Genomic DNA, 27,372 nt, shown 5'->3' with positions numbered 1-27,372 from the left:
ATTCTGGTAGTCCTTCGAAAGCCAAACAACAATGCACTTTACGAGGTAGCACTTGGTGTGAAAAGTTTCAGAACCACAGCGCTGTAGTTTCTAATCCCGGATCAGGACGATGTCAGTAGCTCCTGTGAGAGCGTGCCCGCAGCTCTGAGCCGTGTTGGTCTTTATATGTGACTGATTAGACGGGCCAGAGGTGCAGGGTTCAGGATAAGCTGCACTGATAAGGCCCGACACACATGATGGAGGTACAGTCGGGATTCTCAGTACCGCTCACTCTCTCTAGCTCCAAGGCTGTGTTATTAATCTAATGTTTAATCAAATCGCTATATCAATCTGAATAATGACATGTTTACATCTACCGGTCAATACTGTAGCAGCACCTGGTTAGGAATAAACTTTCTGAGCCTTAAATGGTATTGAAAGCATGTTTTTTTTGTATAAGCGGACGTTTATTTAAAAAGGTCAATCTTGCCCACGTTCACGAACCCCGATAGTAAAAGTTGTATTTGTTTAAGTTACTAGTTGCTCTGTTAATTTCACTAAATGGTGGATTATTGCCGTTTGCTCAAAGGCATCGGCCGCGTGGCTTTGCAGATGGCTGAGCAGGTGTCGTCTTGTACAAGAAACTCTCAGAATGTAGACAAACGAAAACTCTACAAGAGCCTTTGCAAACAGTTTAGCTCGGCGCTCGCGAGTGGTCTTTGATGGTCCAAGGTCCGTTACCGCTTTAGTTAAACACAGACTAGGGGGAAAAAAGGCGAATGGGGAGGAGCACGAGCAAAACTCCCAGGGCTCCGTCGACCAAAAAGGAGCGATGATGATTTCTCTCAAACCGTGACAGAAAGAGGAAGCTGAATTTGAACAGCTTCATTTCTAGCCTTCCACACGTCGTAATTCTTCACATGCACGTTTTACAAATGAACACTTTCAGCTACTGTAGTTAGTAAAATCATTGGTTATATTGATTTAAAATGTCAAATAGATCAGTTTGTATTCTGAAATAATAACGCCTCTCTATGAACTTAGAAGTGGCTCTGAACAAGTGCACGACTGCTGTCCTTAACACTTGTGAGAAAGTATGTTGAAGAAGCTCAGAGTCTGCCTGGTCACGGCTCGGTGGCAGAGCTCTCACTCATCACTGCAGTGGTATCAGCAGCAGACAGGCCGCGTGGGGCTTTGGGACAGAAGGGAGGAGGACGGGGGCGCGCGACCAAACAGCTGAGGGGACAGACAGCTGGATGGAAACCTGAGCTCCTCACTCGAGATTTAACCCTTTACAGCTGAGGAGGCAGAGACAGGAGGCAGATGATAATACACGAGTACGAGGAAACTTCCTCTCTCAGGGACAGAGTGAAAAATGACAGGACACAATCTGACTGAAATAGGACCACACTTTTGTTTTCACTTTTATTCAATGTCTGTAAAGATTCTTCATGATCCTGCTTTTAATCACTTCATTTAATATAGCTCTATTGTTGACTTAACTTTGGGTGATTACAATCATGGAGTAACTGATCAATTCACTCTTTTTTGTGAGACTGAATCTGTGATTTCCAAATTCAATCATTGTATTCATTGATCTTTTTTTTTCCCTTTTTTTTTTTTTTAAAGGTTGACATCAGCCCCGAGTTTTGTTTTCCAGCAGTCTTTTCCTGAAGAGTCACAAGATGCTGCATGTCTTGTCAGTTGATTTAAAATGGGTCCGAATTACCGTCATGCACGAGCTTAAAGGGGGGGTATTATGCAAAATCGACTTTTTCAAGCTTTACATCATGTTATTATGTCATTTCCTCATTAAAAAACATGCCTGAAGTGTTGCCTTGGCACATTCACATATTTTTGAGTAATCTGTAAAAACTCTGATGGCAGCCATTTTAGGGATAGGTTTGCCTGAGTCCTCCTAGGAACGCCCCCACCTCCTGGAGAAGCCTCCGAGCTTTCATCACCAGCCGAGTAACCAACCACTGTTCCTCAGCAGAGCCCCCTCCCCACTGATGCCACAGACAGCGTGTGGAGGGGGCGTGTCGGAAAGGGTCAGAGGTTCTTAAAGAGACAGAGGCCTATTTCAAGACATTCGCTACAGACATTTTGAGAAAGCAATTTTATACAAGGCAGTTTTTCTAATTTACTGCATTTACAGACCAACAGAAGGTTTGGTCATCATTGTAGTGTGATATAGACTGGTGCTATGTGATTGAAAAAAAACATAATACCCCCTCTTTAATATGGAAGGTGCAGTTACACGCATGACCTGAGGTGGCAGTAGTGAGTACACAATGGCCAACTTGCATCTAGCCCCTTTAAACATTGTCAATGGATGAAGAAGGCCATAGAAATATGGAAGAATTCCTGTGGAACGATAAATCAGGACAGGGGCGTTTTCCTTTTCCCAAACCTGGATACTGTCCAGTCAGACTGAGGATGGTACTGTGATTTTACATCTTTGGCAGGAAGACAAAGCCAAATCCTGTTTTAAACCGTAAACAAGACGCTCACAGCAATATCATGTGACTGTTCCGAGGCAGATTGCACGAAGTTAGCTGTAGAAACATGTCAGGCTACAAAAACAAGACCCACATCGAATACAGATCTAATATAGAACATTTACTAACTTATATAATCAGCCTGAACTGAAGACTACTTTTTTTATCCGAGAAACAATCGGTTTACATTTCTAAATAAGTTCACTTTTGAGGTTGTTTCTATACCACGGCTACTATAGGCGCGGGGTATATCATCAGAGCTATTCTGACGATGCGCTAATCTTAAGAGACCCGCTACTATCAGTGTGACCCACATAGAGGCAGCAAGTGGGTGACCAGTGCCTTTGTTCGCCCTGCCCCATGTGTCGCCGGTTCAAGAGCCTTTTCTATAAACAGCACAGGCTTTTAACTAAGAGTCAAGGCGTTGCATAGTAAACATAAGTCGCTCGGGTGTAATGCATTCCTCTGGACCAACACAGGCCTGGGACAAGTGATGTAGCCAAAACATGAGCCATTTCCTGCTGCTGGGACCCCCATGCAGTCAACTATCCATCACCCCCAAACTGGTGTCTCCACTAAGTGATTACGTGTATTGAAAAGTACAACTTCTTTCCAAAAAATGTGCCTCATCCACCATTTTAGGCTGTTTCGGTCAGTTGGTTCGGGACACACAATCGTCCATTTTATACAGTAAAACATAAAACACTCAGTGAATAAAGGTTCAATGACCCACTTTAGAGTCCCTACTTACAAACTGAGAACTAATGGTTTAAATCAAACGGTACTTTAGACAAATCATAGAGAATCTTAAGGTTACAGCAGGGAGGGAAAGCAGTTGCGATGCGTGCAATACAAATAAAAATGTATTGCTTGATTGATGGACTGAGCAGCTCTACGGCCACACGGCAAGAGCCACACTGAAAACAAGAAGTGGAGTAAAAAACACTGAGCGACTTAAGTGAATGTGCCACTTACTGTAATAAGGAAAAGCAGAGTAACTGAAACCCGGATTTATGACGTGAAGTGGAGACTGAGCTATGAATCCTATTGACTGCGCAGCCACTGAAAACCCCCAATATATACAAACCAAGAGAGACAACAGTATCTTATTTACACAGACGAGGGGGAGAGGTCTGATTTGTCAAAGCGCAAAAGCCGAAAAACAAGAAGACCATTTTTTTAAGCTCCATTACGGCTGAGTTCCAAAAAGGACTGTGCTCTATATATGGTAACAACTCGAGCCCTGAATTGCCCTGGATTCACACACATCACGACTGAACCGGTTTTAAACAAACAAGCATCAGCAAATTAGAAAGATGAAAATCAAATATTTCACAAAAGATGCGTTGTAATTGAAGGAAGCTCTTTGTTCAGCAATAAGTTCGAATATCAGATGGATTCAATAAAACAATGCATTATTTTAGTTGTAGACTGTCACTTTACTGGACTTAAAATCTACTCTGCTGTGATAATGCCATTCTATTTGTCAAAAAAAATATATGTTTGACTTAAGGCCCACTCACTGAAAAATCTTGAGTGACTGGTGATGGTCGAAGAAGCCAATGGTGCAGAAAAGCCCCAGGGCAGCTACAAGTACAGTATAGCAGAATCTTTCACCGAGTGTGAGGATTTTGAAAAGTGTAACACGTTTAAGGCTAAAGTTTGGGATTTTTGCCAAAAAGCAAATAGTATTTCCTGAAGTCTTTATTGCAGGTGTGTGCTGTTACTGAATAAGTGTGAAGACATAATTCTACTGGATTATTATTCAACTACTACACACACACACAAGCATTAGCTTCATTCTACCAGTTTTTTTCTACCATGTGGCCTTTCCAGATTATTATCATCTCTATATATGGTCAGAAACTCCAAAGCCCTCACTTGCCCTCCTTACATCGACATACATCAAGATAAAGCCTTCCCTATCACACACACACGTAGCAGAGCGGCCCAGACACGGCCGATTTAAAAAGAAAACGGTTCCCTGTTGGCGGGCGAGTTCAGCGTGCCAAACTGAAGGTGACAACTGGCCCGCGCGGCGCGAGTGCGTGCTGCGGGGACCATTGTGTGCTGCGCTCGCCGTGGTGGTGGTGGTGGCGGCGGCGGTGGCTGCTCCTCGTCTAATCTCCCATTTGCTGGCTCCCATCTCCAGGCCTGTCACTCCGCCAGCAACATGGAATTCGCCGCTCCATTTGGGACTGCTAAAAAAGGCAAGGCAGCCCAAGTGGAGGAGGTGCAGCCAATGGAGTCTGACCTGTCCAGTTGCTCGCTGTAAAATAGTCCTGGGGGGGTGGGGTCGCGCATGGGAGTATATGGAGTGTGTGAAAAGGGGGGGGGGGTGATGAAATGTAGACCTTCTACTACGCGGGCTGCAATAGCTCATTTCTAAAGGACAATATTGCTGCAGATGCTTAGGGTAGATGTCCCTAATCAGGAGGTGGTTACACGTTGGACCTTACTAGGGTCGATATTGATATCGATACGATATTGAAGTGACTTGCGATATGCGATATGGCTATGCAATATCGCAATCACGATATTATTGCGATATTTCACCAAACACGATATGTTCCGGTTTTTTTTCAGCAAATCGTGTCAAAAGAAGACTTAAAAAACACCCAATCAGGACCAAAACAACAAGAATTTAACCTCTTCCAGAGGGTTCAACTCCCGCCTGAACCGAGAGGATCTTTTTCCTCACATTATCAGATTTTTTGCCATCATTTTTTTGTTGGGTAATCAACTCATTTTTGTAACTTTTTTGTCATTTTTTTGTCATTTTTTCTCACCTTTTTGTCTTTTTTTTTCCATTTTTTCGTCAAATTTTTGTGATTTTTTTGTCAATTTATTAGCAATTTTTTGTAATATTTTGTCACATTTTTGTGATTTTTTTGTCAAATTTTTATCACGTTTTTGTCACATTTTTTGTATTTTTTGTTGTTGTCATATTTTGTCATATTTTTGTCATGTTTTCGTCCTTTTTTTCATCACTTTTTTGTCAGTGTTTTCTCACTTTTTTGTCACATTTCCATCATTATTTTCGTCTCAGTTTTGTTGCTTTTTCACAGCTTTTTTCCAGAAGCTTTTGGACTGGGGTAAAGCCAAACTTGAGAAAATGTGCTCGGTTCAGATGGGAGTTAAGGGGTTAATAAAGCTAGTAAATGTTAAACTAAAACTGAACTTCTACACATGACTTCAAGGCATGGGTGGATCTCAGTCAGATGAAGGCTATGGGGATGTTGCGATATATTGTGGCTTCTCGCGATACGGATATTGCATCAGCTAATATCGCGATACGATATTTTCCGCGATATATTGTGCAGCTCTAGACCTTACGATACAGGTTTGATGCCATGTCTGGAGTGTAGGGTCTACAAATTGTATCAAATAATTCTGGTAAGAGATGAGAGAGCCCATATCGGTCCACCTCGAAAGAGCTCTGCAAAAGCATTAGTAAAGTTATGGAGCATAAATCTTGATTCAGACTAGGGATTCCGTGGTATTTTCATCATTTGATTTGATTTATTTGCAAGCCCTAAATCTTATATCATCATTCTCTTCTTGTGTACTAAGCTTGTGTCTTTGGTAATAATTTGGATCCACATCAAATTAATTATTTGGTTTTGGCCGAGTGAACAAGTTGGATCAGAGTCAGTGATTGGTATCCAAAGAACTGGTTCCGTTAAGAATCGAAAACATAAAGAAACTTCTCAAATGTTCAGCCTTTTTGGAGATCGTGAGGTGACAGCATTTGCTTTGGTTTGCGTCCCCAGTCTTAAAGTAAACACGAGAAGTCGCTTGAAGCATTACACGTATGTAGTTTTAAAGACCTTTACAGAGCAACGTTATTTTTCCCAAATTGTCCAGTCCTCGGAGCAGACAATGGAGCCACAGTGAAGCTACTAAAGTTTTCACTAATGTCATGTCGGTGTTGATGACGTTCCAAAGCTTTTCTGGTCGTGAGTAACTTCCCTCATCTTTATAATGAAGGGCTGAGTAACACTTCGGCCTTGAAACGAGAGTGAGAACAAGACTGTGATACTGAGAAAACTGCTAATCTTAGTCCTTCACAAATGGGATGTGGGATTTGATTCTGACGTCTTAAAATAACTCTAATCTGCACAATAATGAAAATAACAGGTTTTTAACTCACTAATGCGCATCATATATCCACTTTAGGGCATTTTGTTTACTTGAGTTCATCCCAATTTTCTGCAGCACAATTTAAACTCTCTAAAACACGCATTGCTATTTTTCCAGGCCAATATAATTTCTGATAATAAAGGGAAGTCCTGAGTTCAACCTTGATCTACTTTGCTTCTGGCTCACTTTCACAAGACAGAGAGGTTTATACATCGATTTATACTCCCTACGTTAATATTATTCACATTTTGACCAATATATCCACAGAACGCAGCCATCACTAAAGCTTAACCTCAAAAGAAAGAAAACAGACACTTTTCTTACAAAAGACGGCAGTTCGCGTCAAGACGAGTTCATCAGAGAACTTCAAACACCTGCCTCACGATGGAAAGTCTGATGAAGGACTCAGAAGAACTTTGAAAGGTCTGGAATAGCCGCACATGTCCAAATGTAAAAACACTCATTTGTAGGATTCTGGAAAACGGCATCTGTATATTCAACAATCAATTTTGTTTGACCTCTTATTTTATAAATGTGCGTTTATATGGCACAGCCTAAAAACCTTGTGGGAAAGATTTGTATTTTGTAATCTCTGCAATTGTGATTACATTCGTATGGATTTTTATCTTTTTTTTTTCTTCTTTTTTTTTTACAAAGAGCCCCATTCTTGCATTTAGAAGTTCATATTTTCAAACATGCATCTTTTGAGGGGATTGTACTCGTCTGAGCAGCAGGTTTACACATTAAATAGAAATCATATTCCTTTTCAACATTTATGATTTGTAAATTATGATTATGAATCTATTGCAATACATTGACAGTATTCCAGGTACTGGCTGCAGTATAATCGGCAAGCTGTGCGTCACATTTCTTATTTCATATGTGAGAAGTCTAAATCCCTGCAGCATGTCTCGCTTACTGCGTCTTGGCCCTGGTTCATCCTTTTACAAATGTCCTTCACTCCCCCACAGTGAAACCAGGAGATGTTTAGACTGGTTTGGGATGACATACTCCTCTTGGAGGAAAACAGTCCAGACGCTGCAGTCAGGAGCAGAAGTACAAGATCTCATGATAACGCGCTCTCCACCTGTCATTTCTAAACACCGGAGCTGCTGGGGTCAAAAAGACTGTTTACTATCAGGGTTCAAGCTAAGGCTACAGACGGCTTCAGTGTTGACAAACTTTTGACTAATTTGATTTATATATTTCGCACATTTCTTGGTCTGGATTTTGTGTAAAAGTTGCAAAAACGTGACCAGTGATTTTGCTGAAAACAACAGGATTTCTTCCAAATATGTTTCCTCCAGAACTCCATCAGGGGATTATCAGGAGCTCTACTCACTCAACAAAATCCACTTTTTTAAATTAATCATAGAAGTCACAAAATGTATTTAAAAAATAATCTGTAACCTAAAGGGTTAATTAAAAATAAACGGTGTCGACTGGATTTCTATGATCACACAGAAACACAAGTATGACGACATTCATGAGCAACGTTTTTAACTCGCACGTTGCCCTTCTCACATTTGTGCCTGAGATGTGTTCGACGGTGACGTTCTGCACGAACAAATGCTTCGTCTCACAGACCCCAGTGGTTTTGGACAATATGACAGTTGTGTTTTATACAGAATTATAAGAAATCACAAATTCTGTTCTCATATGAATAATTGAATTTCCAATTTCAATTAGAGCTGTAAGAAGAATAGCAATCGAGAAACAATTATCTTACATTTATATAATATTTGCTCTGCCAGAACAAAACATGTCGTCTCTGGGGCAATTATGTACAAAACCTGGTAACCGTCGTGGGACCATTAGCAGCTTTTTGCCAAAAATGACTGATACATTGTTTTGATATTTCTATGTAGTGAGCCTTATGATCAACACTATCATGATATTTTCTAATTATCTACTATGACAGCGTCAAACTGCAAAATGGAAAATCAAAGGGAAATCAATAAAAGGAGGGTCCTGAAATGACATCGGATGAGAACGACTGTGGGTCAAGTCTTGTTGTGGGATATTTGCCTAACAGTGAGAACGCCTAGTCAAGAGCATCCCATGTTTAGTGCTAGTTTTGTGACCGGCTCCCACACTCTAGACCAGCGGGGCAGAGGTCAGAATGTCAAGACCACGCAGCGACTAAAAAAGCCATCACGTTAAGCAGCACGTAAAGTAGCGCTTAAATGTTTCCATACGCGCTCGCTCGCTTGTATCTACATCCATACCTCCTCATATCACCAAATGAGTGGGGGGGGGGGGGAGTGGAGTGGGAGAGCGAGGGGGAAAAAAAAATCTAAAGACAGCTGCAGCTTATAAGGAATGTAAGGGGCCTCAGCCAAGCGAGCAGCCAGGGAAACAATACCATATATGGCAACGGCGGCCGAATCAAAATTTTATCAATGAGCAAAGCAGGCAGAAGAGTGGCTTAACGTGCAGGTTGAGCTCCCATCCTTGACGGGGGAGTGTGGTACGCGTTAAGTTGGTGCCTCGTGAAAGCTGCAGCGAGCGCGTCTTCAAAGGGGAGTCCGTGAGCCTGGTAAACAGTGCACAGACGTGGATATAGAGGCGTGATTAAAGCGAAACAGAGGAGAGCGTGTCTGTGATGAACTTATCGCTTTCAGTCTGCAAACCCAAGTCAGGGGCTCATGGGGCTTAAAGCAGCGTTTGCAGGAACGGCGTGTGAACTGGGCATGAGCGGAGCCACCGAGAGGGAGCACAGGGGGGAAAAAGATGCAAGTGTATTTTGTGAACGCGGCGTATCTCAAAAGCACAGCAGAACATGGGTGGGAAACTTGTTTGGAGTTCCACCACAATTTGCCAGATGAAAAAAAAAGAAAAACTGGGCGCCGAAACATTTGAGCTCTACACAAAGTTCATGTTAAAGCCGTGCGGGAAATAGGGACTTCCAAGAAATGTTTTGCAATAGATCAGTTAATTCTTTTATTTTATGGATGCATATTCCCAAATCACAACATTTCTCATTTTGAAGGTGCAATAGAAAAGTTTGAGGAAAATCCCATTGAAATTCTGAATCTCATTTTCAGACATGTTTTAGGGCTTGGGGAGAACAGGAAAACTCGACACAGTTTCTCTTCTCTTCACCTACACCCTATCTGACCCAGGAATCCAACCCTAGACCTTCTTGCTTTAAAATGGAAGGCGATAATGCTGTGCAACGAATTTGATATTACAAAAAGGTATAATTCATAACACCAGATAAATGTGAAGCTCAGAAATCCGAAGAAGATCTTGCGTTATACCAGTGCCAAGATGTTTGAGTACACTTCATCCTCCAAGGATACTTGGGTCAAACAAGTAATTAGCTGGTAGTTCGTCCAAAGGAGCAGGGAAGGTTTGGCCTGGGGAGTAGCAAATAAAATACTGGCTACAGAAAAAAGGAAAAAACATATTTTATCAGTTTCCCAGATTAAGCTGTTGTTTACCAAACTATTCTGTTAAATCAAATGTTCAAAAGACGGCATGTGAGCTCTGTGATTGTGGTATTTACACATAAAAAAATTAAATAAAAATAAAGGTTTATGGTTAAGGTGCTTCACATTTGTTACAGTCAGATTTGTTATCCGAGTGGTCTGCTGCTTGACTCCTGTTCATATCTGGGAGTTTTGACCAGAATAGCAGCACCTTCTCTTAAATCTAAAGGTAAACAGCACTGTCCCGAGCGCGTGTTTCTCGTCCTAACGAAACCCAGACCTGCTGAGATTTATCTGTGGGGCGGTTACGAGCTTTTCCTGGATCAGGGGTCAAAGATCACAGAGATGGCTCCTTTCAATGAACCGGGTTAATTCTTTGCATCTTATCAGGCCCCTGTGCTTCTCTGAACTTAACTTTGTCTTAAAGCTACACTACCCGACTTTACTGCACTGCTGCACTCACTTTAGTGCTGATAAAAGAAAGGCCGTTACCTAAAGCCTTTTGCCCATTAAAGAACATTATAGCAACCCTACGTGTAATGTTGTTAAACTTGCTACTTTAATAAAACAAAACAAGTTTAGCTTTTTATGCAGATGCCAGACAATGGGCACTTCTCTCCATGTCTTTTGTCAGTTTCTATCTGCTTCCCTCTTGGGCTGCACAATGTGTACATCGTCAAATTCTAATTCCTTCATTAACATTTAATCATTACATCAATTTCGGTACATCAGCACTTCAAAAGTTTGTTAGCAGGTAAGATGTGGCTGTAAAAAGTACTTTTATGCCGTGGTCTGCGTGGCTCTCGCTATGGCCGTTATTTTGTTGTTTGTGGAGTTGTTATGATAGGGAAATAAGAGCAGAGGAGCTACAATGTGTTTATTGGGCTCTGCTATATTAGCCGCTGCACAGTATTCCCGTTTGGGTCAGTGAAATAGCCCACACTTCTGAGTGTCCAGAATCAGCGGTAAAATTCAAACATGTTTGATTTATTGCAACTGCGATTCGAATAAAGTCCAGTTGTTTATCCCCCCATGATGAGACACAATCCGCAGGAACTGCCTTCGACTAAACGTAGTCATAATGTGACTGCTTAACAACACGGATCCATCATCACTGAATTAAAATACTGTGTATATAGGGCTGCTTGATTATTGAAAAAATAATAATCACGATTATTTTTGTCATATTGACATCACGATTATTCAAACGATTATTTGTTGCCTTAAAAAAAAAGTCTATCTTTATTCTATTTATTTATTAATCAAAACACTACACTACACTTTATGTTTTCTGGACTGTCATAAAAGTACAAATGATTTCAAGTATGCCTTGATTAAAGAGAGGTCCCTGTTTCACACCTGCCCCCTGCTGGCCAGCCCTCACACCTGCACAAGTAAACTAAGCAGTGCAGCCTGATGACATCATCACACAGCGCTGTTTGTTTTTATGTCAGACAAAAGCATGAGCCATGGCACGTGAAAAGCGAAGGGAAAATAATCCCAGCGGCCTGAAATAACGCAAGTCTGCTTTGCAAAAAAAAAAAAAAGTTAAAAAATAAAATAAAATAAAAAGTAAAAAAAAAAAAAAAATAGCAAAAAAAAAAAAGAAAAATCGATTTTTTGCGATTATGCTAATTTTGTAATCGTTTACTGTTGTAATCGAAATCGTAATCGAATTTCGATTAATTGCACAGCCCTAGTTATCCCCTTGACTGTCATTATTCATCAGCCAATCAGAGCATCTCTCATTGGAACACGCCACAAACTAAGCATCATGGGCAATTCAAAGAGCAAAACATCAGATCAAATCTTGGTTTACAGTGTATTTTAAGATCTTTTTCCACAGCCTCTCATGTAGTATTTGATTTATGGTGTTTAACCTCGTGCCGTCTCACACTTTTTCAGAGAGAATTCACACTAGAGTAGACCCGCAGTGAGCAAAACTGAGCAGCGCTTTGTATTTTCATGTTTCCAATCCTCGACTGAAGTCATGTTTCCATTGGAGACGAGACACTGAGTCACACAAAAAGAGGTCTCGCTCGAGCACCTCCGCCGCTCAGAGCTGCAGACATGAGCTCTGGAGTCAAACGCACTGTTCTCCCCCATGTCGCAGCGACCCAGCTGCAGCGATCTTATGAAATGAAAGATGAGGGGTTTATCTAATCTGTAATATGGGGCTGAGGAGCGCATCTGGGGTCTGGGTGTACAGAGATTTCAACTGAGGCCTTTGTACAATTTGATTGAAGTGAATGAAAATATCCTAGTCTTCTACACAGAGGAGCGTTGATCCAGCTGATCTCTTCATTGTCATAAAGTAGGAAGATGAGGTGAATCATAGTTTATTGATTAATGTTTACTACGCAGAGCATTGTGATCTGTGCATTAGCCAGAGTCACTAGCACAGACTAACAAGGACAATTATACAGATGCCAGGTGGCTCAGTGGTAGGGTGGAGCACAGATGCAGGTCAACAGGTTTGAGCAAAATAAGTCTCAAAATGTCTATCTTGACTTTTTGCCAATTTCTGAGATTCGGTTCCTTTCTCAGCATTGGGGAGTCCCAGCGCTAACAATTTGCTGAATGCATGATGTGTTCTGAAACTTTGAAACACCTTCGATAACCGTCTGTAAGTGTTTTTTTACCTTGGTCTCCCCTAAGCCCTCGGCCTCCGACACCTGGTAGGTCAGGTCCGTCTCCTCGAAGCCCGTGGCGCTCATCCTCTGGTCCGTGGAGGGGTCCGACCGTGGGGGTGAGTCCGGAGAGTTCAGACACGTTTGGATGAGGGCTTTCCCCGTCTCACTGGTGATCATGGGCTGCAGTTTACGAGTAGCGAACGTGTACACGTGGCCCGTTTCACTGGCCACAAGCAGCAGCACCTGAGTTCCCGTCAGGGTTGACAGTTCATAGGCCTGGGAGAGAAAAAAAAAGGGGGGGAAACAGTCAGAAAGGATGCACAGAGGATGACTATATATGGGTATGGATTATCACTACTATCTTGAACTAATCTCAGTTAAGTGGGAATGTGAGATACAAGGAGAACATCCAGGACGAGAGAATGGGCTAAAAAAAAAGCAAGCATACAGTGTGATGTGAAGGTTTAGGCAGCCGGGTCGAACTTTCTATTCAAAAGGCATAAAGTTACAGAAAAGACATTCCCATAACGTCTAAAAAGAATATAATACATATATTTTAATCTTTTAAAAAAAAAAATTAAATGAAAGAAACAAAAAAATAGGCCAGAGCAAAAGTCACCACCTTGTTTCAAGTCTAGTTTGAAGGATTTTTTTGCCCATTCTTTCATTCAAACGTCTTCCAGAACTATTAGAAGTCCATCCACAGATTATCAATGATGTTCAAGTCAGACTGTGAAGACCACGGGAAAACCTTCAGACTGATTCAGCTTTTCAGGTGTTTAGAATCTTTAATCCTTGAGAGAAGCCATTTTCATTTTCATTTCACAGATGGTGTCACATTTTCCTCCAGAACTTGTTGGGATTTAATCAAATAAATTATTTGCATTTGTATTGCAGCCAGGGAACATATCATGGATAGAACAAAGGATCAGCACACCCTCATGCTCATACAGTTTGACAGAAGTGCTTTTCTAAAATTCTGAAATCCTGAATTTACGGTATGTTGCTTACAAAGGATATGCCGCTTCCTATATAGCTGCAGACTTTGCGATATGCCGACAGCAACCATCGAGATTGCAAATTCAATTCAGTTGCAATTAGTCGTGCAGCCCTACTGAACACGCAGGACTGCTCCATCTCTAGCACTCACACTTTACACTACACCACGGAGACCTGAGTTTAACTAATCATCAGACAGTCTCTACACTCTCCGCTCTCATAGTGAACTCTACAGAACACTTCGCAACTCAAATAAATGACTCATCAGGTTGTGTGGAGGACGGTTCTGGCAGCGCGGACGTCGCTCTGCCGTGTTCGCATCACCTCAGAGCAAGCAGTAAAAACTAGGTCCGTGCAGCTGGTCCAATGGGCACAGAGGAAAATGCAAATCAACATTAAAGGCCAGTTATAAACATTGTGCTATCTCGCCTCTTTCTCAACGCTGTCTTTCTTTATGAGCCATTTCTAACCCGCCGTATCAGTAATGCCTATTCAAAGGGGCTATGTAATTGCTCCTTTGTGCGAGATGGAATGGCAATAGAAAAGGGATAATGACCACAAACTAGCTCCGCTGGCTCCCCGCTAACCCGCACTTCACCTGAACACTTCAAACTTCGCGATTACGTCAAGATTTCTACCGCCGCCTATGTGCCTATACCGGGAATCGCCGTCTGTAGCCTCTACTTTAGCGCTAATGCGGCTAACGCGTGATGAAGTGTACAATTAGCAGTCCATCTCCTCTGATTAGCCCGCGGTTGTTGCTACACAGGGAGGACCAAACAGTAGAGCGCTTGGCAATAGTTCAAGACAGAGAAGCACCGACTCCACCATTTTGTTTTCTTATAAATATTCATGTGTGATTGCAGTCGGCAGGGGGTCGATTCAAACTGCAGTTTTCACACTAAACAAGTTGCCCACGCAGACCTGCAAAAGGTGCTAGAATTTTATTTAAGATATTATTCCACGTTATGGAGCGGGAGGCAGATGGTGGTCGTTTTATGTTCACCTCATTTAAAGTCCATTGTTATCATCTCAGAGGTGACGACCATAAACAGCGAGTTAAAGGTGTTTGGATGTGGGGAGGGCAGGCAGAGGGTAAGAAGGACAAATTAATGATATGCTACCGTTGTGCCCATGGACAAGACACCTGCCTCTTCCTACCTGCGTGTGAGGAATGGGTGGAAAAATTCCTGTTGTAAAGAGCTTTGGCTTTTTGTTGGGGTATAACATTGCTATACTAATAATACATTATATTAGCCATAGAAGCATGTTTTATATTTTGTAATATTGCTCCTGATACATGCAGAAATTAAGTGCATTTCGGTCTCTTTTGTTACACTAAATTGAAGCTGAGGGTAGGGCTGGGCCATAAATCGAAATTTAATCAAAACTGCAATCTCAACTTCGGCCAGACTCAATTATCATGGGGCGTTTTAACCGTCAGGTCTGCTGCCAATTCTGTGACAGTAACAGCACCTGGTTTGGAGTTTGCAGAAGTACAATAGAAACGAGGTTAACAGGAAAAACGTATTGCCCAGTCCTAGCTCAAAGTAGTTGTAATTGTATTTTAGAGAATAGTGTTTCTCATTCAATCATTGAAAGTTTGTCTGAACTAAGCTTGTTCATGTGTCCTGGTGGACCATTGGGTTTGGTGGTAGGGGTGGGCCATATTGTATTGCATATCGTTATTGCGATTAGGGCTGAAACAACTAATCGATTATTGAAATTGACAACCATTTTAGTAATTGATTAATCGTTTTCTGCTAAACAGTCTCAAATAAAGCAAAACGTACATGACAATTTTGTATTTTTGATGAAAAACCACTTTGTTTTTCAAGTTAAGGTCTGTAGTGTTTTATACATTGTCATTGACATAAACATCCGTCTGTGTCTCAACCAATCAGAAGCAGAATTAGCACCAAGAGCCTCTAACAACATTCACTTTAAGTTTACGCCATCAAAAACAGCTCAAGTGGCATCACTTTTACTTGTTCAAAGGTTTTTCCACAAAAAGCTACATTTTCATACACCTTCCATAGCCAAATGATTAAACGATTAATCGTAAAAAATAATCAGTAGATTAATCGATTACCAAAATAATCGCTAGTTGCAGCCCTAATTGCGATATGTTTTCATATCGTTGCAATTTTTATATATCATTGTGGACACAATATAATTTATGCTACGCTCAGCTCCATCAGAGCAGCATAAACACTGACTGTAGAACACGGGGACAGGGGCTTAAAAGGTAAAATGAAATGAAGGATGTAAACTGCTTGAGTAGATCATATTAGTAGAAATTATTATGCCGTTAAAAGAAAAATGAATAAATTATCATTAAATAATATTCCCAATAGGCATAAGGCTGGGATTTTGAAGTAATTTGTCCATTGTCAATTATATCGTCAAATATATCGTTATCATGATACTTCTCTTTATATCATGATATAGATTTTAGGCCCTATCGCCCTGCCCTATTTGGTGGTTTCAAAAAACTGCCTTCTCAGTCTTTTACCTTAAATGCCCTTTCTGCTCCAACAATCCTCCCAGATGGAAAGTCATGTGGATATAGTGTGAGACACAACGGCAGTCTCAGATGAGGTTTGAACCAGTTTCTTTTCAGGACTACGAATGCAATGAAAAATTGTGGTAAAATCTATTCTAGATCTTAATTAACACTTTGACACTTCTAATCAACATGTCCAGAGCCACTCCCGAGGCAGAAACATGTGATTTGGAGTTTGGACTTTGAAGGAATACAATGGAAAAAGTGTGTTTGTGATATTGCAGTGTAAACCTTTTCTCATCAAGTTCATGTTTAAGCTTGAACTTCATGCAAGTAAAAAGGGTGATTACTTTTTTTGCCATATCCACCAGCCCTGGACCACACTTCACCAGAAAGTCACTGTTGCTGAGCTGACCCATTATTGATCGTTATGAAAGAACAAATTGAAAGAAAGCCTCTCGAGTTCATTTGCCCTTGTGGCCAGCTCCGGTCTAATGAAGTTGGCACTACAGCTGAACATATATAGACAATACCAGGAGAACAGCAGCTCAGAGGAGAGACAGAAAGCCTCAGCCTGTCTCTTGCTCCATCGTTCAAAAATTAAACTCGTCTCCTGCAGCAACCGGTTTGAGCCCAATAATCTACTATGGATCGTCCCACTCCACCCACCTGTCAATTTCGGTGACGGCTGACAACTGTGTAGGCAACGTTTTCAACAGCGCTCCATTGCCACAGCGTGTCAAATAGTGTTCATGTTGCCAAGAGCCTACATAAAGACACCTCAGTTTCCAGGACAACAGTCTGAGAGACATAAAAAAAAAAAAGAAAAATTACACCAGTGCAGAGCGAAGGCAATTCACTCCAAGTCCAAAACTACGGTGCTGCAATAATGCGCCGTGTTTGTATAGAAAAGAAAACTGAAAAATTACTTTGTCTTTAGAAAACAACTGCAATGCCAGGCTGCAGTAATAAACTTTGTATGCTCTGCCGCAACATGGCAAGATTGCAAAACAGCAGCAATCCAAGTCATAAGGTTACGGTTTATCTGCACTCGAGCTGAGCAGTGAAAAGTGGGGTTATCAGATGAGATGTGGCCAGATATCTGCTCATGTCACCGTTTACGGACAGCTCAAAACCACAGAGTTTTCTCGTAGGTGCAAAACGTGGAACAGACTGTGGATGGATTGCAGACTCTACGCAGTGAGATCGTCGTGTAACTCAGGTATGGCACCAGGCTGTTTCGGGTTGGGCTGAAATATTCAAGAAAGAGACAACGGAATGGTTCTTGGACTCTGTGTGACCTTTTCTGTTTGGGGTTTGTACGTTCTCTCCATGTCGGGGCGGGTTTCCTCCTTCTACTAATTGTTCTGGCTTAAAGCTGACAACACAGAAATATTACTCGACACACCGAGCTGTTCTGAGGGTCCTGGTTTACAGAGAAGATCAGTCGTGAAAGCCGGGCCAAATCAGACAAGATGTGATCAAATGCATGCCACTGTTTACTGGCAGCTCACACTGCACTGATATTACAATCAGATTGAGGTCAAGTTTCTCAAATGTGAAAGCCATTTGGTTGTTAACTTCAAAGTAAATATCTGGAGGGGGAAATAGAAGATCCTGGTGTCCTTTATTACGTGCTACGGACAAAAGTGGTGTGTTGAAATATATAGAAGAAAAATGTAATATAGGTATGACAGATTGTGAAATTTTATCTAGACAGTGACCTTTTTCGTTGTTTGTAAACTAGTAAAACACTTTTTTATGTACCAAAGCACAAAGTGTAGGTTGTAGTTCAAACTCATTCCAAACATTAACGTATTTTCAACTCTTATTTCTTCACAGGGATGAATATAAGCAATGCAGTGTAATGTGATGTAAAGGGGAGGAAAAGGAAAGAAACTGGACAGCACGTATCTGCGCCACCACCATTCACGTGTTACACACATCATCCTGACCTATTGTACATGTTTTTAATGGTAGGGGAAACTGGAGTACCCGGAGGAAACCTACGCTGATATGAAGAGAACATGCACACACCACACAGAAAGGCCCCGTCAAGGTGGGAATCGATCCCGGGACGAGCTCTAACCACTGCGCCACCGTGCCGTGCTTAGGGCTTATGTAAATGTAATGCAAGTTTACATTTGATACTTTGAAACTTGAAACTTTGAAACGACTTTGAATGCTTTTACAATATACTCAAGGACAAAACAAATTGAGTCTATGACGAGAAAACAATCTGGTACAGCGTTGTGATAATCTGCAGTATTATGAGAGGTTGATGCATCAAACACCTGCAGCTTCTGAAAACAAGAGTTGAGGTGTGAGCTCCTCTTTAAACTGAGGAGGTGTCAATACATCGAGCTACAGTATTACCCATCTATTTTATTATTACCTACTATTTCACAAAGTCACAAATGAAGGTCGCAGCAGCTACAGCCACAGAGCAACTTTTTACTGCACAATGTGCATTGAGCAAGACCATCACTACTCAAATACTACATTACATTTCCACACATTAACTTGCTGGCACAGTGGCACTTGATAAAAGGTCATTACTCCTACCTTTGATGTGGCAATAAAAAGAAAACCCAATGTTTACAGCAGCTGCTCATACCAAGCTCCGCTGACCAATTGTCCAGCAGTCCTGCAGAGCTTCAGCGGCAGCACATAGTACAGTAAAGTCCGTTAAAGCAGCCGCTGCCACAGACTCTCTGTGTGTGATCTACCCCTGGGGTTTGATCAGCTGTTGGCACCTACAGGCTCCACCACATGGTCCACGCCTCGGAGCAGAGCGGCTCTCGCACACAAGGACACAGCGCGGGGAGAAAGGGAAGTTTGTCGTTTCATCATCCACACAAGAGCAACTGACTGTGTTGAAATTTTGAGTAAATTACAATACCAGGACTCACGTGTGGTAATCAAGAGGATTTCAGACCATAGTGTGTGGACAAATGAAGTGGTCAAGTCACACGTGGAATTAGAAGAGGGCTAATAATTATAATAAACTGCTATACTCTGCACTTTGTGGCAGTAAGCTACTGTTGTAGAAACGACTGCCCTGAGGCAGACTGACAGAAGCGAGGCTGCCTTAATGTGCAGCATTTCCAGTGCTGCAGAATTAGCATTGATTGGTCACAAATACAAAATCTACATTTCAAGAACACTTTCCTTCACAGTTTGCAGTAATTTTCTTGTCTGAATGGGAGTCTTCCGAGCCTTAAACAAAAATATTTTAAAATGTTTCTTGTATTAGCTGTTCATATCTCAGTTTTATCTCAAATGTTAATGAGTTTACAATGTCAAGAGTGACTCTTTGCTCTCTAGGTTTTAAAAATACTAAATCAGGACTAAAATAAGGTTAAAATAGAACAAATTTAAGAAAACATCATGACTGAAACTGAACCTTTGCACATTTTTAAACTACCATGCATTTTTGTTTTAGTATTTTTAATCTGTGTTTGCAAAAAGTGTGTAAACCTCAATCAGATGGAAGATCTCTGTTATTTTGCAATACACAGAGGTTTCTTACGATGTGGATTGTGTCACCTCATACTGCGATAACGATAATTCAGCAATGTACTGTGTGTATATTGTGCAGGTCGAATCCGAACCAGAGAAACTACAACAGCCTGTCGACTACAAGCGACTGGAAATGAGGCTGCCCTGGTAAACCATGGCCTGTTAGTCACAAGTGCAAACTATGACACAGCTCTCTATCACATTCAGTCTCTATAGCTGTACAGAGATGACATGCAAACTCCTCTCAGAGACATTTGGTACAGCACAGCTCCTCTTCTCCTCTCCTTATCTACTGCATTGAATTTCACTTGCATGAATGAGCGTCCTTGCTGGATGCGGTCTTGGCTATAGCGAGAGAGTGGCTGTGTGAGATTCTTGGGGGGTGGGCACATTCAAAAATAAACGTTGTCATCTGCTCAAGCCTATTTCTGGTCCATTGCCAGTCATAAATGCTCTGACATCCCAGTGCTCGGGCCAGACGGGTTTTGTTTGAGCTCCGTTACTGCCGATCAGGTGTCTCGCTAACTGTTCGTCTCTAGTGAAGTTATTAAGGGACAATGTGAAGCCCTGAGTCAAATTAAATGACTCCATCTTTTCCTAAAAATACAAAAGATGGATGTTTGGGTTGCTGATGTATCCACTGGTAAAATATGGGTCATCGAGGGAAAAAGGGTGGGAATCAGCATCGTGTAGGGCAGACTGATCCCCAGCGAGTAATTGGTAGCAAAAGCAGCTCTGTAATAAGGCCCCATTACGGATAGTGACGTCAAACGATAAACCAAATGCCTAATAAAAATGTCTGTATGGCGAAAATAAAGTCAATCCGTGTCCGACACTTCAGCATTCAGAAATAACTTACAAATCCAACTGAACATGGGGAACATCAACGACAATTACAACACTGCGACTACACGTACAAAGTTTTCTGGTCAGATCCTCCTTCATTTGCATGAAAACTACCAACCCATATGACATCACACTGTGTTTGCAACTATAATTACACTGGATAAATAAAGAGGGGCTTTCCCGGGCTTAATTCTAGGAAGCAATGTATGTATGACAAACCACCACTTCCCCGAGACACAGCTGGCACATATGAAGCAAGACATGGATCAAGATTAACTTATAAACAACATGCAAAGTTTTCTTTCAAAAGGAGAGTAAATAAAAGGGACTGGCAGCTAAACAGGCGATGAAATGCAGGCTGTTAAAAAGCATTTTGTTGACCTCGCGGGGCTAAATCTAAACATTTCTCCCTGTTTGGAAAGTAAGTAGTAACATCGCAGTGAAAGCTTTTGCGGCTGGGAAGATCTGAACAAGTGCATGGAGATTGGTGAACCTTTCGGAGCCCGTAGCGGTGACATTAATTAAATTTATCCTGCTGTTGTGATGTGATGTTAAGTGGGGTCAAGTTAATTAGATGCAGATGAAATATCTTTAATTAGAAATGCTTTTTTTTTTACGTAATACGCAATTATGCAATCGTCTACAGGGCTGGAGGGTATACAAATATCCCCTCCTCTGTAGTGTTTCTCCTGCAACTACCCCTATAGACAAACAAGACTTGGTAAACACAATACAGGTTTGTCATAAGAAAAGTACAGAGCTATAGACATTAGGGCTGCAGCTATCGATTATTTTGATCATCGATTTATCTACCGATTATTTTCACGATTAATCGATTAATCGCTTGGCTGTGAAAGGTGCATGGGAATTGTATTTTTAAATTTTTTTGACCACATAAAGCTAAAGTGGCGCGGCTTGAGGACATGTTGATGGAGTAAACTTAAAGTAAACATTTGTAGGAGGCTCTTTGTGCTAGTTCTGCTTTCTGATTGGACGAGGCAAAGACAGGTATTTATGAAATTTACAATGTACAAAACACTGCAGACCCTCACTTTAAAAATAAAGTAGGTTTTCATCCAAAATACATAATTGTCATGTCATTTTTTTCTCTATTTTAGTCTGTGTTCACTAGCAAACGATTAATCGATTACTGAAATAGTTGACAACTATTTTAGTAATCGATTAGTTGTCGATTAATCGATTCGTTGTTTCAGCCCCAATAGACATGAAGTTGATGTTGATGTTGATGTCGATGTGTTTTGCAAACTAACAACCTAAGGAGATCCAACAAATGTGACATAGTAAACAGGTTATTAGCAGGAGCCTGGCCATTTATCCATTCCTGCTTTTTAGATGAAGTCTTTGTAAAGAATAGGAAGAGAGTCTATTCTGGCTGACTAGGCTACATCAGCAGAAGAAGCCAGCCTTTAAACATGACAGAGTCAAGCAAATAGACTTTGAATAGTAAGTTGTAGCTATCGAATTATAACTTAACTTCCCCTGACTGGTGTTAAGACAGCACATGTGAGTGTAAAGCTACCTACTATTTATACTGGGTGCAGATAAAAGCAAATGACAGTAGCCCAAATGAGTTGTTTTCATCTGTGGCTTAACTTCAAACTTTTTTCTCAACCCACCTTTTTCATAATGCCCGTCTTCCTCTTGCTGAAGGTGGTGTATCTCCGCAGCTTGTTGTCAATAAACTCCATCTTAATCTTTACCCGTCCACGTGTCTTTTTCCCAGGCTTTGCCCCTGCGACTCCGCCGGTGACCAGCCCGAAAGCTCCGGGTGGCACTCCCCCGACCTCTTGCCCCACCACGACCGTCTCCATGTCGCCCCTTTCCCGCTTGACCCCTCTCCTACTGTCCCCGAGTGAACCCATCTGGTCCTCGTCGTCCACGGAGTCAGAGTCGTTGTCCGAGCCGCTGCAAAGAGGGTCTCTGTCGTGGTCAAACCTGACCGGGACCACTCCTCCGGCGGCGGCGCTCAACCCCACCACGCTGGCCTGCTGCACCACCGCCGACTGCAGCTGTGTCACCCCGGTCCCGTTCCCAGGTGGTGGTCTCGCGCCTCTCGGACCGTTAGCCCCTAGCATTCCTACCACTGCGTCTCTGCCCCCCTCGTAAGTAGAAGCGTGCCCTCGGACCAAAACGGGACGAACGCCGCTTCCGATCACCCCAGACCCGTGTCCCACAGTGCCCCCTCTACCAGATACGGACCCGTTCCCAGCCGGTGCCGACCCAACTTGACTGGGTAACATCCTACACGAGCGCACCGACTGTCCCGAACACCACCAGCCCCCTGAACAAGCTAGTGCACCACGCTGCTATGCCGTTAATGTCCGTTGCTCGGTAGGTAGCGTACACGCCTGGCCTACAAAATGTAAACAAAGCAGACCGGTTGGTGGGCTGGAGACTTCAGGAAATCACCGACAAAGTTGGGAAAGTGATGCTGCCCCCAGGACCCTTGCACGCTGCTCAGTTTGGTTCACCCTCCTCCTCTATCGCCAAAACTCCGAGCACTTTCTCAAAAAGGAAAACGCGAACAACGCTCCCCTTGCGCTTCCGCTTCGTCGTGTAGTCCCCGTTTCCCCTTCAAATCTCCCCTTTAAACAAGCAGCGCCAGCCTAAATAAATCTCGAATCGATATCTGTGCCGTATTTTACATGCATTTGTCGATAAACGGGCTCAAAATGTACTTTAATCGCGGTCAACGGTTACGACGGCGGAGGGATAGACACAGCCCGGATCTACTTTTCTCCTTATAAAGAGCTACAACGTTTCCTTATATGGCGCTGTCGCTCCTTATTTGGTGAGTCACAACGGCGCGCGCGGATTGGCCGGGGATGATCCGAGGAGCGCCCTGGTTGGTCAGGGGGAGGCACTTGTAGGAATACCAAAATGGTTGCGCTACCGTCAAAACGTCACAGTCAAGTAAAGCAAGCCGAGGGACAAGGAGAGCATAAGTTTTTCTGCTGTAGCGCTGAACTGCAGACCATACAGCACATAGTTTAGGGGTGAAGTAGTGCAATTTAAGAGCTTATAGGTGGGGGATTCGAGAAGATCAATGCAACATGCTGGTTAGACAACATAATAACTTAATAGCAGTGATCTCAAACATGTGGTCCTCTACCATCTGTCCTTTGGCAATTTTATTCATACTTTGGTCCATCTTTGAGTGGCCCATGAGAACTATTTATAGAACTATTTTAGTACTGTGGCTGTGGTTGAGGTTCTCAAAGTGTGGTTTGTTATGTAAGCCTATTCCTCTGGTAGTACTCTCAAGAGACTAGTTCTTCTTGTTTAGAGTTTATTCTTTTTGATTACATGCAATGAATTAATGTTTTTACTAATGCATTGGGTTGTCTTCCATGGGTTTATTGCTTAACACTTTATTAAAGTGATAGTGTGTAAGTCTAAATGTTTTACAAATTCAGTATAATGTTTATAATTGAGCTTTTGTTTTAAGTGATAGTCTGTAAATTTAAATAAGTGTGGAGAGATAGAGTGAAATTTGAAAGTAAACTATTAAATTCCTCCCCTCTTTAACCAGAAAGCCCTTCTTTGCTTACTTTTGTAAAGTCATTTTGCAAACTATCAAGCTCCTCCCCCTCCCTCCTGATTGGACCTGACAGGCTGGTTCACAGGAAAAGCTTATCTCATTGGTCAACGCGGGAGGAGACAAGACTCTGATTAGTTATGAGATCCGGGAAGGAGGGACGTTTTCAAAAAATAATGTTATTACTTCCTTTTCATCAAAATGCAAGACCATGTGGTCGATTCTGCACATTTTATACACAACATTTAGACTTCCAGACTACCACTTTAAGCTTTTAGTCCAGTTTTAGTCCCATTTAAAACCTGATTTCGTCTTGGTTTAGTTCTGGAGGTACCTGGAAAGCCAAATCATGTATGAGGTATATACAGTAGCCTAAGTGTGTAAACCCAGTGGTCTTTTTAGGAACTGGTTCAGATCTGGTGGCTATTGAATGCCAAATGTTTTTAGATGGTTTGTGAAAAGTTTGATAAACACAGAGCAAAGACACACTCTCCTCGGAGCTCGGAGCTGAAAGGTCAGAATACACGGGTAACAGAGGGAATACAAAAAGGCTGAAGCAAATACATTAGCATGAGCCTCATAAAAAAACAAACTCATCATTTGTTTTTGAAAGCCTACTAAGCTTTGTTTCTCGACCTTCAAGTTTCTCTATACGAGGACATCTGAGCATGACTCAGAGAGTATTCAATCAAAACAGCCAATAATGACAAATCTCACAGGATGACAAATTCAGCACAAAAAGGCTGTGTTGTGAACAGTCTTGCATGTGCATAGGATTGACAAAATGAGGCTCTATTAAGAAGGGCCACACAACAGGATTCAGGGATACATTTTATATAGTTATAGTCAAACTAGGCATCTGCACTACCTATGTTAGCTCCAAAAAACATATGGTACATGCATAGATCTATACGCTACTCAAAATGGATTCAGCACAGGCCCATGAAGTTAAACAATGCACATTTTTCACAGTGATTTCAACCTGCCACTTCGATATGTTTCAAAGTGTTCTGATTGAACTGTGTGAACACAATGATCTAACGTTATATCCAATGCAATCCATCTGCATACCTGTCATGACATAACCAGAAATGTGCAACCTTTTTTCTTCTTCTTCTTTTCTCAGAAACTGCCAACACATGTAGAAATGTTAAATTAATGCACTTTAGCCAGATTGAAACTAACAAAACTAATTATAGCACTGGTGTTTATGCTATTATGTTTCATGCTCTACAGTAGCCTGTGTGGCATTAGAACATTTTATTCATAACTTTCACTAGACAGGGCAAGGCAAAACAAGTCTGACGATTTTGGCACACCAGGCTTGCACACTAAAATAAACACTGGCCGTTGTATCATGTAGCCAGATCTTATACGAGATTGTTGAGTCACTGTAACTGATGAATTTGAGTAAAGCTTGTTTTAGAGGGGAATGCAGATGCTAAAATGTGAAAATAGCTGTTGTGGCATTTACTCTGTTTTGATAACGTTGTCTGTGCGCTCTTTGTTTGAAAAGAAATAACCATGAAAATGTGTATTGTGTTCAGAAATACATACTGAAACGTCCAACTGAGAAGAACTTCTGCATTTTCCAGACAAGTGAAACTATTGCACCATCTAGTGGCAGAACTATGAAATCTCAGTCTACAATTAACTTACCTCCTATCATCTGTAATACTGCAATGCACTGTAAAGTAAGTTAAGCTCTTTTTCTTCTTTATTTAACATAGATTTAATAAGTCCAGGAATAAGAAGGGAGACCAAACAGACACATTGAGGAACAGTTGGGACGGGAGAGCGATCTTAAATTGTTTATGTTCTTTAATCAGGACGAGACGGGATAAGATTTGGAGCAAGTACATGAGCATGTCATAGTATAGGCAAGTTTTCTTGGAGGTGGTCGGACAATTTTTTCACAGTAAAGGAGTAAGGCTGATCACAGGGACGTGCACAGGTAGAGCCCAGGTGGTGCTCAAGCACCTGCCCCTTTGCCCTGTGCCCTTTAAGTGCCCTTCTCAAGACCAGTTTTTTTCTCTCCCCAATATTATGTATTATTTATTGTATTGTTCTTAGATATTTGCCCTATTAAGGCAACATGTGCTGAAAATACAGTTTTAATGTTCAACAACTTCAAATCGCGCTTCATTCCTCCTCTGCCTCTGAGCTGCGGCGGCGCTGACGCTCCTGATCAATAAAGAGCAGCTGTGCTGTTCCCGTGTTTCCCCCGGTTTGAGAAGATGGTACAGCCCATCTCTGTGAGACGCGGGAGTAAAGTAAACTGAGTAGATTCAATAACTTTATGAACGAGCCAGCGCGACATGACTGGATTATTAAGGGGAAAGGAAACGAGAGGGCCGTCAGGGCGAGACCGTCTGGATAAAGTCCGCGGTAAGAAGTCACTCACTTTAGCGGTTCTGTTTTGTCGCGCTATAAAAAGTTCTGAAAATGAGCTGTATTATTCAGACTAAGTCAGGGCTGAGCGTAGACCAGGGTCAGAGCAGAGTGAGCTGAGGAGACAGAGGGGAGAGAAGGGAGAGAAGGTGAGGAGGTGAGGAGGAGACAGAGGAGAGAGGAGGAGAGAGAAGGTGAGGAGGTGCCTGGTTCTGGACACTGTGCCTCTGTGTGAGGAGCACAGGAACATGAACAGTCCAGGATTATTGTTATTTAAGATATTTTTGACATGGTCAAAAACATCCATGTCATGATATTGACAAAGCAGATGTTTTAAGTGTAGGCTTTAGCACCTTTGCATCATTTATTTGTGCTAACTTAAAGCCACACCGTGTAGAATTTTACCCAATAAAAAAAACTGAAATACAAGCATTTATTTTATCACCATTATTTTCATCATTGAAAAATACCTCAGAATTGTACAAACAAACATCTATGAGGCTCACCCCGCCTAAGATATGGCTGTAAACTTTACTGGGTGTGGGTTCGTCTCCAGCTCGTCTCCATGGAGATGTGACCAAAGGCAGTAGAATTTGAGATTTAAACAGGTTAGTTTCACATCCAAATCCATTCTTTTCTTACACACTGCAGTAACAGCACTTTCTGTGTTCGAGCTGGTCATTGGGAGCATGCTTTGTTTTGCCACAACAATATAGTCCAACATGTTATGCAGTGTGCCTTTAAGTGCAGTCCTACAAGTCTTTGTAGTTTACTATTAGGTCCACATTGGACATTTTATGTTGCTGTGTTAATCAATGGTCTGTTAGTGTCACTAATTACAGAAAAATCACTTTTTTGT

The 27,372-nt window shown here is 41.8% G+C and overlaps 1 protein-coding gene across 5 annotated transcripts in view; it reads right to left on the bottom strand.

The window, feature by feature from the left end:
* srfb (serum response factor b) overlaps positions 1-23,103 on the bottom strand; it is a 34,767-nt gene extending 11,664 nt beyond the window's left edge. For 3 of the 5 annotated variants that reach the window (XM_079559772.1, XM_079559773.1, XM_079559774.1), the window contains exons 1-2: positions 22,201-23,103; positions 12,700-12,966 (exon numbers count right to left, since the gene is read on the bottom strand). In XM_079559772.1, the coding sequence (XP_079415898.1) occupies positions 12,700-12,966; positions 22,201-22,824 (891 nt within the window). In that variant the 5' untranslated portion in view covers positions 22,825-23,103. The remainder of the gene's footprint in view (positions 1-12,699; positions 12,967-22,200) is intronic. The other 2 variants (XM_079559770.1, XM_079559771.1) reach the window with 1 other exon arrangement.
* Positions 23,104-27,372: the final 4,269 nt, after the last annotated feature.

The sequence above is a fragment of the Gobius niger genome (genome assembly GCF_951799975.1).
Source record: "Gobius niger genome assembly, chromosome: 7".
NCBI classification, from domain to species: Eukaryota; Metazoa; Chordata; class Actinopteri; order Gobiiformes; family Gobiidae; genus Gobius; species Gobius niger.
This window is presented reverse-complemented; position numbering and strand designations above follow the sequence as displayed.